This window comes from Geotrypetes seraphini, chromosome 4, assembly GCF_902459505.1.
Source record: "Geotrypetes seraphini chromosome 4, aGeoSer1.1, whole genome shotgun sequence".
NCBI classification, from domain to species: domain Eukaryota; kingdom Metazoa; phylum Chordata; class Amphibia; order Gymnophiona; family Dermophiidae; genus Geotrypetes; species Geotrypetes seraphini.
In genome coordinates, this window is record NC_047087.1 from 191639842 (window position 1) to 191652824 (window position 12983).

The window sequence follows — 12983 nt, forward strand, 5'->3', positions numbered from 1 at the left end:
TCTAAGAAAGTTGATAAGGGACTAATAACACATGTAAGTAGGTTAGTATTCCTGAATAACATGCCCAATGTGTTAAAATGAAAATTTTATATTGGATTCTCATCTTAACAGGCAGCCAGTATTGTTCTCTAAGCAAAGGGAGTTACATGTTCATATTTTTTTAACTTTATAAAGAAACTTTACAGTTATATTTTGTATCAACTGCTAGCATTTTAGCTGATATCATGGATACCCAACCAATAATGAATTGCAATAATCAAGTCTTCCTGTCACAATGAATAAAATAAGATCTTAGTTGCCTTCTTATCAAGGTATTGATGTAGTGACAGGATTTTCCTTGGGTAAGAAAAGGAACTTTTAACAAGAAGAAAACGTTAATTTAAAATCCCAAATAAACCCTAAAAGAGGTAAGCTCATTTTGTATAGTTAAAGGATGGTTTAAGATTTTAGAGACAAAAGGAATAACATCTGAATTTGAATTCTAAAAGACTTCACATTTTTTAACATTTAAAAATAACTTGTGATCATCCAACCAAAGCTTGATCTTTGCTAGCCATTTGAAATACTATTAATAGCTGCAAATGATTCTTGGGATACTGTATCATCTACATAAAAATGGGCATTAAGTCCTAAAATATAGAGGTGGGGCTAAGAGAAACCTCTATATTTTAAGTCCTAAAATATAGAGGTTAGGACTAAGAGAAAAAAATGTGGCATGTGTGGTCAATGACAAGGAAAAATAAATACTTAAGTTCACTGTTCACTGAAGTGAATAGGAGACTACCAAAAGGTTGGCCGGGGTATATAAGATAGTGGTATAGAATAGATGCCACACCAATTATATTATAGAGAGTTTATAGAAACATAGAAACATGATAGCAGATAAAGGCCAAATGGCCCATTTAGTCTGCTCATAAGCAGTAACCATTATCTCTTTCTCTCTCCGAGAGATCCCATGTGCCTATCCCAGGCCCTCTTGAATTCAGACATTCTCTGCTTTCACTACTTCCTCCAAGAGACTATTCCACGCATCTACCACCCTTTCTGTAAAAAAGTATTTCCTCAGATTACTCTGTAGCCTAACACAGTTATCTTTCAAATAAAGAGACGGCTGCTCAGTGTTCAATCTTCTGCTCTGACGCAACCGGAAACAGGAAGTTGCAGCAGAGCAGAAGATTGAACACTGAGCAGCCGCGCGTGCGCGGCTCTTTGAACGCGTGCAGGTCGCTGAAAAAGAAAGCCTGCAAACTAAGGTGAGGTGAAGGGAGGGAGCTGGCTACGATCGATCGGGCAGGCAGGTGGGGGCTGCGGGGACCGCGCGATCGTGCGTGTTCCCGGCTCACACTGGAAGGAGGGAGTGAAAGGGAAAAGGATTCTGGGCCAAGGGGATGAAGTCGGAAAGAAAAACCCACAGCAGGAAAGAAAGGGGAGGACAGGCAGGTGAGCCAGATGCTGGAAGCAGGGGGGGTGGAAGAAAGAGGGAAATAAGCTAGATGGGGTTGAAAAGAAGAGACACACTGGTATGGAAGAGGAAGAAAGGGGAAATCTGGACACAGGAAGGTAACAGAAAGAGGGGAAATTATGTGCATGGGGCATAGGGACAGAGACATAAAGGGGACATGCCATGGGGATGGTATATGGACACGGGGGGAGGGCAATGGCAGATACATAGGGGAGATATTAGAAATGGGGAAAATAGGAGCACAGAAGCGAGATGGTTTGTGGGGATGGGACAGGGACCGAGCTCGCAGGCTCCAGTGGCTTGCACAAATTACATTGTAACGTGCCACTAAAATAAGAGGGAGGAAGGTAGATAGATAGACCACGTGAGAGGAGCTGAAGGGTGGTAGAAAAGAACAGATGGTAAAGAAGGGAGGGAAGGGTGGTGGTGGAAAGGAATAGAACAGACATTGAAGGAGGGTGGAGAGGAACAGACCCTGAAGGGAAATGTGGAAGACAGAGTGGGGAGAAGATGCTGGAAGGGAAGAAGACAGATGCCAGACTATGGGGGAGCGGAGGGAAGAAGATGGGTGCTAGACCAATTCGGGGGGTGAAGGGAGAGGCACAGTAACAGCAAATGGAAGACGCAGAGAGAAGACACACAGTGGATGGAAGGAACTGAATGAGAAGATGTGGAAAGCAGAAACCAGACAACAAAGGTAGAAAAAAAAAATTCTATTTATTTATTTATTTTTTGCTTTAGGATAAAGTAGTATATTAGTTGTGTTGATAAAAATTTATAAACAAAGCCCTGCCAGCTGAACATCTCTTTCTCTAGTTCAGTAGCAGGAACTTTGATTTATAAGAAAGGAATAAGCTAAATATTACAGTACTAAGGCTTATATGGATGCTGCGGGGACGGTGACGGGGTGGTGAATGGGATGGCAGTGACGGGGCGGTGAAGGGAACGGCGGTGACGGGGCAGTGCAGAGAATGGTGGGACGGGGCGGGGACGGGGACAGATTTTTTCCCCGTGTCATTCTCTAGCCCGAATCCCTACGGCGGGCTGTCTCTGGCAGTGTTCAAGGCCCAGTTAAAAGCCCACCTCTTCGAGAGTGCTTTCGACTCCTAATTTCTCTCACCTTGGGTTCTGCATCCCCAACCCTATATGTCATGTCTGTCTGTCCAAGTTAGATTGTAAGCTCTTCTGAGCAGGGACATAGCCATCTATAAATGTCAAAATGTACATGCTGCATATGCCTTTCAGTACAATATAAATGATAAGTAGTAGTAGAAGCGAAATAGGTCCCGTCGGGCTTGGACTGCCTGCCACTTTATAAAGTCTGGACAAGAGTGTGGTGGCTCAATCACCATTGGGTTGGAAATGAGTAAATGCGTAAAAAAATAAAACATTATGAACATTTAATATAGATTGAAGAGGTTATTCAGGATCTATGGAACCATTAAAGTCTTGATATAAAGGGCTCTTTTTACAAAGGTGTGCTAGTGTTTTTAGTGCACGCACTGGATTAGCAAACTACCGCCTGCTCAAGAGGAGGCGGTAGCAGCTAGCGCGCGCTATTCCGCGCATTAAGGCCCTAACACACCTTTGTAAAAGGAGCCCAAAGTTCTTTTCCAAAAGCAGATTTCTGAGATCCTTTTCCTCTCCATTTAAGCTTATTGCACTTAATAGTGGGATTACATTTGTGCGATTTCAATGTTTCAACTTTATCCCACATACCATCGATTTTTGAGAGTAGTGTGTGACAATATTCACAAACCCCATTTCTGTGAATGAAATCCTGTTTTAAATACTTGGGCATGCCTTTCAAAGCTGCTCTCTGAACGTTAAAAAGTGAACAAAAAAATTATTTGTACTTACATTCCTGTTTAAAGGTGAAATATTCTGTAAGATGCCTGCATTCATGATTACCTCGCAAAAGAAATAAGGTGTTTGGATATAGAATCTTTAAGACCCAGAGATATAACACGCACTGTTGGGAAACAGAAAGAAGACAGAACACTGGTGAATGCTGATGTGTTTTCCATGCAGTCATGTTCATTAGTAGGAAAAGATGCTATTTATGGCTGTAGATGACAACAGATGAAGAGCTAGGGCAGTGCTTCTCAAATTTTTATCCAATTTGTTTCCAGTTTAACAACTGAAAATTCACATGATCCCAAACGATGAATATAAGATCTACATTCCTCGTCTCCTCTTTCTCCCACTTATCCAAATAAGAAAGGCACTAACAGTAACGGTGAAAGCAGTGGCAGCAGCACAGGGTATGAATGCACTCACAGACTTCTGCCTAGGTTTCTAGTCTAACAAGCAGCTTACCCAGGAGGATGTGGGATCCTGTGAATTATCAATGGCTCATAGGCCCCATGCTACGTTTTGGGCCTAAATCACAGTAAATGTAGAGAGAGGGGTGTCCCAATTTAGAGTTCCAACCCATGGTTTGGAAACAATTGAGCTAAGGATTACTACTTATTACCTATTTGATAAACCACCTAATCTGACAAGGTGGTTAACAAAATAAAAATGTAAAACAAACAGAAAAGAACGCCAGTAATAGGAAAGACATACAAACACATAAACAAGGTGAACTCTAAATTCCAGGCATCCAGTCATACAATCAGTCCAAAACTTTATACTGTTTGGAAGACCATTCAAAACAAATAATTTGGCGTTGTCATTCACAATTTGGGTCCTAGAAAATAAAAACTGAATGTCTTGTAGATTTATAATGGGAAGTTGGGACTTGGACATGTTAGGCAATAGGAGTCCACTGATCACAAATATTGTGCTGGAGTGTAAGGGATTGTCAGGGAAGTCAAAAACAAGATGACACATCCATCAGGCACGGTATCTTAAACTTAATTTGAAAAGAGACAGGGAGCCAATGAAGTTAAAGAAATATGATCGTGCTTCCAAACACGACAAAGAATTCTTGCAACGGAGTTATGTAACATTTGGAAAAAATGTTTAAGTAAATGACCAGTGATCCCTGCATAAACAGAATTGCAATAATCAAGACCTATGGTTAGAAAGCGTGCACAAGTGTTTGGAACATTAAAAATTCAAAGCAACTATACAAATGCCAAAGTTTACGTAGAATAATAAATTCAGTCATAATACAGCTGAAACCTGCTGTTAAAAGGATAGATGAGAATCAATAATGATTTTTAAATAATGAAAAAAGGTAGCTGATAAAATAGAAAAACCAAACAGAACAGGAATCGCCCTAGATGAAGGTAAGGAACCTGTAACCCAGCAAGTAATCATTTTTTTAAGGATTCAGGACAAGTTTATGATGGTCAAGCCAAGTAGTTAACATGTTCAGACATGACTGAACAAGGCACAGGTCGATACTTAATGACAATAGTGGAAAGACAGGTAAAATATAAACCACAATACTAACTTAATTTAAAAAAAAAAAGGAATCTTCACTATAGCGGTCACTTGTTACCTAAAAGACAAAGAGAGATCAAGAATCACCCCTAAGCTTTTCACTGCACTCAAAATAGGAATCTTCAGTTTACCTAGCTGAAAAAAATGAAGGAACATCAATAAATCCAGACAAGGACAACCAAAAAAATTTGGGTCTTCTCTATATTTTTTTTTAAAGACAAGCAATTGACATTCATCCAGGTAGAAATGGACCCAATGTAAGATTCCATCAATTTAAATCCTTCATTAATGTGATTAACTGGAAAAAAATTACAAATTGTCAGTATACAACTGTTAACTAACACCTAAGTCATAAAACAACATACCTACTGTCAACATAAATTGAACCGTAACACAAAAAGGAAAAACCTTGTAGAACTCCCAAATCCATACTCTGCCATTCCATTTTAGTATCACGATAAAAACTTGAAAAGAGTGATCGCTCAAAAATGAGTTAACCAAAACAACACTATAGTTGTAATCCCAAATGACTTCAACCAATCAAGCAATAATGAGCGATTAATCAAGGCAAAGGCTGCAGCCATCACATCAAGAGAAAAGAAACTGTTTTCAGCTTCAAAACCTGAACAAATCTCCAAAAGAAATTCTCTCCACGGCACAGCACATTAGTGACGTTTTTCTGAATATCAAAATCATAGTTCCGAGTCCTTCAGCAATGTGAGTCTGCAAGTGCCAATAACTATGGCAAAAGCTTTTGATGCCATATTAAAAATACCATAGATCGCATGGATCGTGTATTTTCCACACTCCTTCCCTTTGGTTGCCAGATCAGGGAGAGTAGGGAGAGTGTTGGCAAACTTTGCCACGCTGCACACTGTTTTGCAATTGCATGCCTATAAAGAACTGATAGGATGCTATGCAGGATATGAGCGCAGCACTCTGAAACAATTTCCTCCCAAATGACTCCAATGTCCAAGATTTCCTCCCAGAAGGCACCAAGGAGTGAGTGAGTCTTAGAGCTTTTCACTCTTTTGAGAACAGATTTGGAATAGTAAGTACAAAAGCTATGGGACACTCGAAGTTACAGGGAAATAGTTTTAAAACCAATAGGAGGAAATATTTTTTCATTCAGAGAATAGTTAAGCTCTGGAACACATTGCCAGAGGTTGGGGTAAGAGTGGATAGTAGTTTTAAGAAGGGTTTGGACAATTTCCTGGAGGAAATGTCCATAGTCTGTTATTGAGAAAGCAGTGGCTTCACCCATAGCGGAATAGAAATCTGTAATGTAATGTAATGTAATATTACATTACATTACATTACAGATTTCTATTCCGCTATGGGTGAAGCCACTGCTTGCCCTGAATCGGTAGCATGGAATGTTACTAGGGATCTAGATTGGCCACTGTGAGAATGGGCTACTGGGCTTGATGGATCTTTGTCTGACCCAGTAAGGTTATTCTTATGTTCTAAGTAAGCAGTTGCTTCTTGAATCTGGGTGCCTTTTGAACTCTATACATAAGAGTTAACATTCTTTAATAGGAAAAATAGTGTGCGGGGGGCAGAGGGGGGTCCTCCCATAGTCTCATCTGAACATCCTTCAGGATTCTGTAAACAGATATTGTAACAGATTCCTTGCATGAGTCAAAAATTGGAGGATATTCAAGGTTTGTATCATGGGCTCCTCCTCAATCTCTAACTTAAAAAGGATGTCCTGATCCATCTCCTTCAAAAAATCAACGATCAAGAGTTTCTCAGCTGGAACTTTATGTTTCACTAGTGTTTAAGCCCGTTACATTAACAGGTGCTAGAATAGATGTCTGTCTATCTTTAGCTCTCTCTCTCCTTGCCCCTGTCTATCTTTTTTTCTCTCTTTTTCTCTCTCTCCCTGCCCCTTTCTTCCTGTCTCTCTCCCTCCCAATGTCTATCTTTCTTTCTCCCTCCCGCTGTCTATCTTTCTTTATTTTTATTTCTTTCTTTCTATCTTTCTTTCTGTCTCTCTCATTGCCCAGACCCTCACTGAAGCCACCTTCCAGCTGTGCCAGCTAAGGAATCCCTTGCTCTTTCCTCAATCCAGCTGCCCGCACACAACTGCCCAGCTACACAATGGGCAAACGCGTCCCGTCTCCCCTCCGGACCCCGTTCACTCACCCTTGGTGCTGGATCGCCACCTGATGCTGTTCCGCAGGAATCTCGCGAGCTGCTGGGCCATGGCAAGCTGAACCGAGCCCCAGCACGCACTTCCACTCTCCTCCGTGCTTTCACTTTCTCTGGGGCGGGGGTGAGGGCTCCTTTAGCCCTCGCTTGCCGAGGTGGTGGTGGCCCACCCCATCCGTGTACTCTCTTTCTCCTACCTGCCCTCCAAATGCCTGCTTCTCTCACCCAACCAAAGCCTCTCTCTCTAGTGGCTATCTCATGTCTCTCTTCTCACCAACCCAAGCCCCAACTCCCAATCAGGCATCTTGATTCACTTGCTCCTGCCCCCAGGTGACCATCTAACCTGCCGGTTCCTTCTTCGTGGTGTCAGCAATTAAAGCAGGGCACTGAAAGCTGGCTCCTGTCATGCGCTGAGACGCTTCCCTGCTCGGTAGTGTACTGCGCATGCGAAGGCACAGAGCTTCAAGTGCACATGCACTAAGGTTTTTATTATTATTGATAAGGTAAGGAGGGATCTGAAGGGAGACCCGATGACGACTCCTCCGAGAAGACCTCAGACTCTTCTTCAGAAGGGCTCAAGAATCAGACTCAAACACTGTTCCATAGGACAATCACAACCCAGTACCTGGAGCACATATAGTTCTATCGGGTTTCCAGGATATCCACAATGAATATACATAGATCAAATAGATTTGCAAGCACTGCCTCAAATGCTTGCAAATATAACTTGTATATATTCATTGTGGATATCACGAGGACTGGGTTGGGAATGGCTGTCATAAGAGATGTTTGAATCTCAGCTTGTCTCACACTACTGACCACTGGGTCAGACCTCTGCTAGGTGTGTCAAGACACAGAGAATTCCTGCTGCACCAGTTAAGCTTCTTCTCCCCAATGTATTGGAAATGGAGCCTGGTGCAGCGAACATTGACACCAAGCCCCTTTTAGGCTTCAGTGTTGAGGTATCTTCCGCATGTTATGCATAGGTCTTAAAGATCAGCTAGACTACTTCTGGTCTTAACACTGACAATGTCACAGCCACATCATTGCATCAAGCAAAAAAGCACTTCATCCTCTGCTTGGCAACTAGCTTATGAAGGAGTTCATTAACAAAGGAGCGTCATCATCTAGGAGCATCCATGTCCTTGTCCTCTTTAGTCTTATGAGGTGTATTGGAACCAGGGTCTTGGATCTTTGGAAGCTGTCACACCCTCTCCAAATACTATGGATTATGGGTAGTCTTCACTTCAAAAGCATTTATAAAAGGACACTGGTGAACTTCAAAGAAGGGCAATATGAGGCATTTCAACCTCTGCTGGACAACCATCACTGCACTCTTTCAGTAAGGATGAGTCCAAGAACAAGTCCTTCCTTTTCTTCAGGTACGACTCAGATGAGGACCACTCCTGATAACTTCTATTGCTGCTCAATGTCAAGTGTGACAGATACTCTGGATACACAACACATCCTCAGCAACCAATGCAACTTCCGGACCGGTGTTTCTGATGCCATTATTGATAGTCTTATCTATGCAAAAAAGCTTTTCTCTCTTGCTTTTCTCTCCCACAAATCCCTCTGACATCTGGGAACACAGAATACAATAAGGAAGGATTATGGACAGATTCCAGACATTTCAGGCACCAACTATAAGTATCTATAATGAATATGGTCCTGTTGCGCCAAGAACACATTTTGAAGCCAATGGGGGGGTCTTCTTGGACATGTTTAGTAAAACAGTCACAGTGAAATCAAACAACTTGATGGGAGCTTGAGGTCTAAAAACAACCTAAATTGAGATGACAAGAAAAAAATATAGGAAACTTTAAAATGGCTACATAAACCTAAGAGTCATTCCATACCAAGTAGTCTAAAATAAAAAAAGCTCCCCACCAACATGTCTCTGATTTTGTTCAAAATTTGTAAGCAGAACTATCGCGCCATTAAAAAAAAAAGTTTCCCAAAATATCAGATTCTTATTTGCAATACAGTAGTCACTGAGCTAGAACCCCTTGTTTTACTGGGTGCTGGTAGCATTGTGCACAGCAGTGAATAAAATATCATTTTTAGCTACTCATAAAGATGAAAAATGATGAAAAATACTAATTTTTGGCAGTCCAGCACAACTTTTTATGCTAGTTTCAGTGATGCTAGTGTGAGCATCATGGATTCAAAAGCCCACGTAAAAATTTTGTTCAAAGTGTATCTTAAAACTTGTTGCAGTTTGTCATAACAGATTTTGACCAATTTATTAGCTGCTATAGCTCCAAAGCAAAAGTAGATACAGACTTCATCAAAAGTAGATACAGACTGCAGCAATTCAGTATGAATAGCTGTATCAGAACATACCTTCAAATTTTGCACCTTACACAAGGGCTGAAATTTGTCAATTATTAAAAAAAGAGTCTGCCTGAAGTTTTTTTTTAATGAATACCATCTGAAAGAGGAAATATTACTCTACAAGATTTATATTTATTTGCTTTTCAATACAACCCTTATTGAAATATAAATTTGTTTAGAAGGTATGGGATATTTTGTGTGCATGGCCCATGATATACACATACCACAAGGCTAGAAAATGTATATGAAATAGGTGTCAATAAAGCACAGTTACTTACCGTAACAGGTGTTATCCAGGGACAGCAGGCATATATTCTCACATGTGGGTGACATCATCTACGGAGCCCCGATGCGGAAGCATTTTCAAGCAAACTTGATTGAAGATTTAAGTTTGCTCTGCTGCTCCACGCATGCGTGCCTTCCTGCTCCACTAGGGGGCGCATCCCCTCGTGGTCTCCAGTTCACTTAACTAGCAAAGAAGCCAACCTCGGGGAGGTGGGCGGGTTGTGAGAATATATGCCTGCTGTCCCTGGATAACACCTGTTACTGTAAGTAACTGTGCTTTATCCCAGGACAAGCAGGCATGATATTCTCACATGTGGGTGACCTCCAAGCTAACTGAAAAGGGATGGAGGGAAGTTGGCAATTTAAGCAAATAGATTTCGCAAAACCGATTGGCCGAACCGGCCATCGCTCCTGGACAGTGAGTCCAGACAGTAGTGGGAGGTGAAAGTATGAACCGAAGACCACGTGGCAGCCTTGCAGATTTCCTCAATAGGTGTGGACCTGAGGAACGCTACGGAGGCTGCCATCGCTCGGACCTTGTGTCCCGTTACTCGACTATGCAGTGTGAGACCAGCCTGAGTGTAGCAGAAGGAGATGCAATCGGCCAACCAGTTGGACAAGGTGCGCTTGGAGACTGGGTGACCTAACCGGTTTGGGTCGAAGGACAAAAACAATTGTGAGACTTTCCGGTATGATTGAGTGCGTTGGAGCTAGAAGGCCAACGCTCTCTTACAGTCAAGAGTATGGAGCGCCACCTCTCCGGGGTGAGAGTGGGGCTTGGGAAAAAATACAGGCAAGACAATGGACTGATTGAGGTGGAAATCAGACACTACTTTAGGCAAGAACTTTGGATGGGTGCGGAGTACCACCTTGTCGTGATGGAATACCGTGAAGGGTGGGTCCGCTACCAGAGCTTGTAACTCACTAACCCGTCGGGCGGAAGTGAGCACGAGCAGGAAAATTACCTTCCAAGTGAGGAATTTTGGATGGCATTTGTCTAGGGGCTCAAATGGAGGTTTCATTAGTTGAGCCAGAACCACGTTAAGGTCCCAAACCACCGGAGGGGGTTTGAGAGGAGGGTGGACATTCAGAAGACCCTTCATGAAGCGAGAGACTAAGGGATGGAGCGAGAGGGCTTTCCCTTCCAGGGGCTGATGAAAGGCCGCGATCGCACTGAGGTGTACTCGAATGGAGTTGGTCTTTAGGCCGGAATGAGATAATTGAAGTAAATAGTCAAGGACCAGAGGGACGGGGATCGACACCGGGTCCTGACTGTGGGCGGAGCACCAGGTTGAGAATCTGGTCCACTTCTGGGAGTAGCAGGTTCTCGTCGAGGTCTTTCTAGAGGCCTCCAATATCTCCTTGACTGATTGAGACACGGGGAGAGCAGTCAGGGGGAAAGAAACCAAGCATTCAGATGAAGAGATTGAAGATTGGGATGTAACAGCGAACCCTGACCTTGTGACAGTAGAGAGGGAAACAGAGGCAGAGGCAGTGGATCTCTGACACTGAGTTGAAGTAGAAGGGAAAACCAAGGCTGGCGTGGCCAGCGAGGAGCAATCAGGATCAGGGTGGCTTGTACTGTTTTCAGGTGGACAAGCGTCCGCAGGATCAGAGGAAACGGCGGAAATGCGTACAGGAACCTTCCCTCCCAGTCTAGGAGGAAGGCGTCGGCCTCGAGCCGGTCCGGAGAGTACATCCGGGAGCAGAAGAGAGGCAGTTTGTGATTGTAGGGGGATGCGAACAGATCTATTTGAGGTGTCCCCCACTGTTTGAACACCTGTCGTAGGGTTTGAGAGTGCAGTGACCACTCATGTGGTTGGAGGAGGCGGCTGAGTCTGTCCGCCAGGCAGTTTTGTTCTCCTTGTATGTACACCGCTCGAAGGAAGGTGTTGTTGGAGATTGCCCATTTCCAGAGGCGCAGGGCTTCCCGACAGAGGGACCAAGACCCTGTTCCTCCTTGTTTGTTTACATAGTACATTGCTACCTGGTTGTCGGTTCGGATGAGGACAACCCGGTCGTGGAGCAGAAGTTGAAATGCTACAGCTGCGAGATAGATGGCCCGGAGCTCTAGCACGTTGATGTGACAGCGGCGGTCTTCCGCTGACCACATCCCCTGTGTGCGTAGGCCGTCCAGATGGGCTCCCCAAGCGTACTCTGACGAGTCCGTGGTGAGTACCTTGCTGTGATAAGGGGCGAGGAAGAGTAAACCTTTGGAAAGATTTGAAGAGTCGGCCCACCAGCGGAGCGATCTCTGCAAGGAAGGAGTCACTGTCACGGGGCGGTCGATCGGGTCCCGGTCTTGATGCCATTGAGAGGCCAGGGTCCATTGAGGGATTCTCAGATGGAGGCGGGCGAAGGGTGTGACATGGACGGTGGAGGCCATGTGCCCTAGGAGAGTCATCATCTGTCGAGCTGATACCGAGGTCAGCAGAGAGATCCTTCGACTCAGACTTACTAACGCCTCTAGGCGCGGAGGGGGGAGGAAGGAACGGAGGCGAACCGTATCCAGCGTGGCCCCGATGAACTGTAGGGACTGCGAGGGGCGTAGTTGGGATTTTGGGAAGTTTATTTCGAACCCCAGACTTTGTAGGTAGGTAATAGTCTGTTGGGTCACTGAGATAACCCCTTCCCTGGACGGGGCTTTGATCAGCCAGTCGTCCAGGTAGGGGAATACCTAGAGGCCCTGGGAACGTAAGGTTGCTGCAACCACCACGAGGCACTTGGTGAAGACCCGAGGTGATGATGCTAGGCCGAAGGGGAGGACTCGGTATTGTAGGTGCCAGTCCCCCACCTGAAAACGCAAGAACTTGCGGTGAGCGGGGTGTACTGGGACATGTGTGTACGCCTCCTTCAGATCGAGGGAGCAGAGCCAGTCGCCCTCGTCGATCAGGGGGTAGAGGGTCGGTAGGGAAAGCATCCGAAATTTTTCCCGTACTAGGAATTTGTTGAGGCGTCTCAAGTCTAGTATTGGGCGTAGGTCTCCCGTTTTTTTCGGTACCAGGAAGTAACGGGAGTAAAAGCCCTTCCCCCGTTGGTCGGGGGGAACCTCCTCCACTGCCCTGAGGCGAAGCAGGTCTCGAGCCTCGGATAGGAGCAGGGGTAGCTGTGTCCGGTTGGGTGGGCAATTTCTTGGGGGGTTGTCTGGAGGAATGGCCCGAAAGTTGAGAGAGTATCCTGATGAGATCACGCCAAGGACCCATGCGTCCGACGTGACTTGTTCCCAGCGAGGGTAAAAGGCTTTGAGGCGACCCCCGATGGGAAGGGGGCCTGGGACTATGGCGGAGGGGGCCCGCCCCCTTCCGCGTATCCCGTCAAAAGGACGGGGATGGTTTGGTAGTTGCGGGCGGTT

The 12983-nt window shown here is 44.5% G+C and overlaps 1 protein-coding gene across 7 annotated transcripts in view; it reads right to left on the reverse strand.

Moving 5' to 3' along the window:
• The window catches only part of PPP3CB (protein phosphatase 3 catalytic subunit beta), a 133124-nt gene that overhangs the window by 85639 nt on the left and 34502 nt on the right, over positions 1–12983 (reverse strand). For all 7 annotated transcript variants that reach the window (XM_033941608.1, XM_033941611.1, XM_033941609.1 and 4 more), the window contains exon 4: positions 3323–3434. In XM_033941608.1, coding sequence (XP_033797499.1) covers positions 3323–3434 — 112 coding nt within the window. The remainder of the gene's footprint in view (positions 1–3322; positions 3435–12983) is intronic.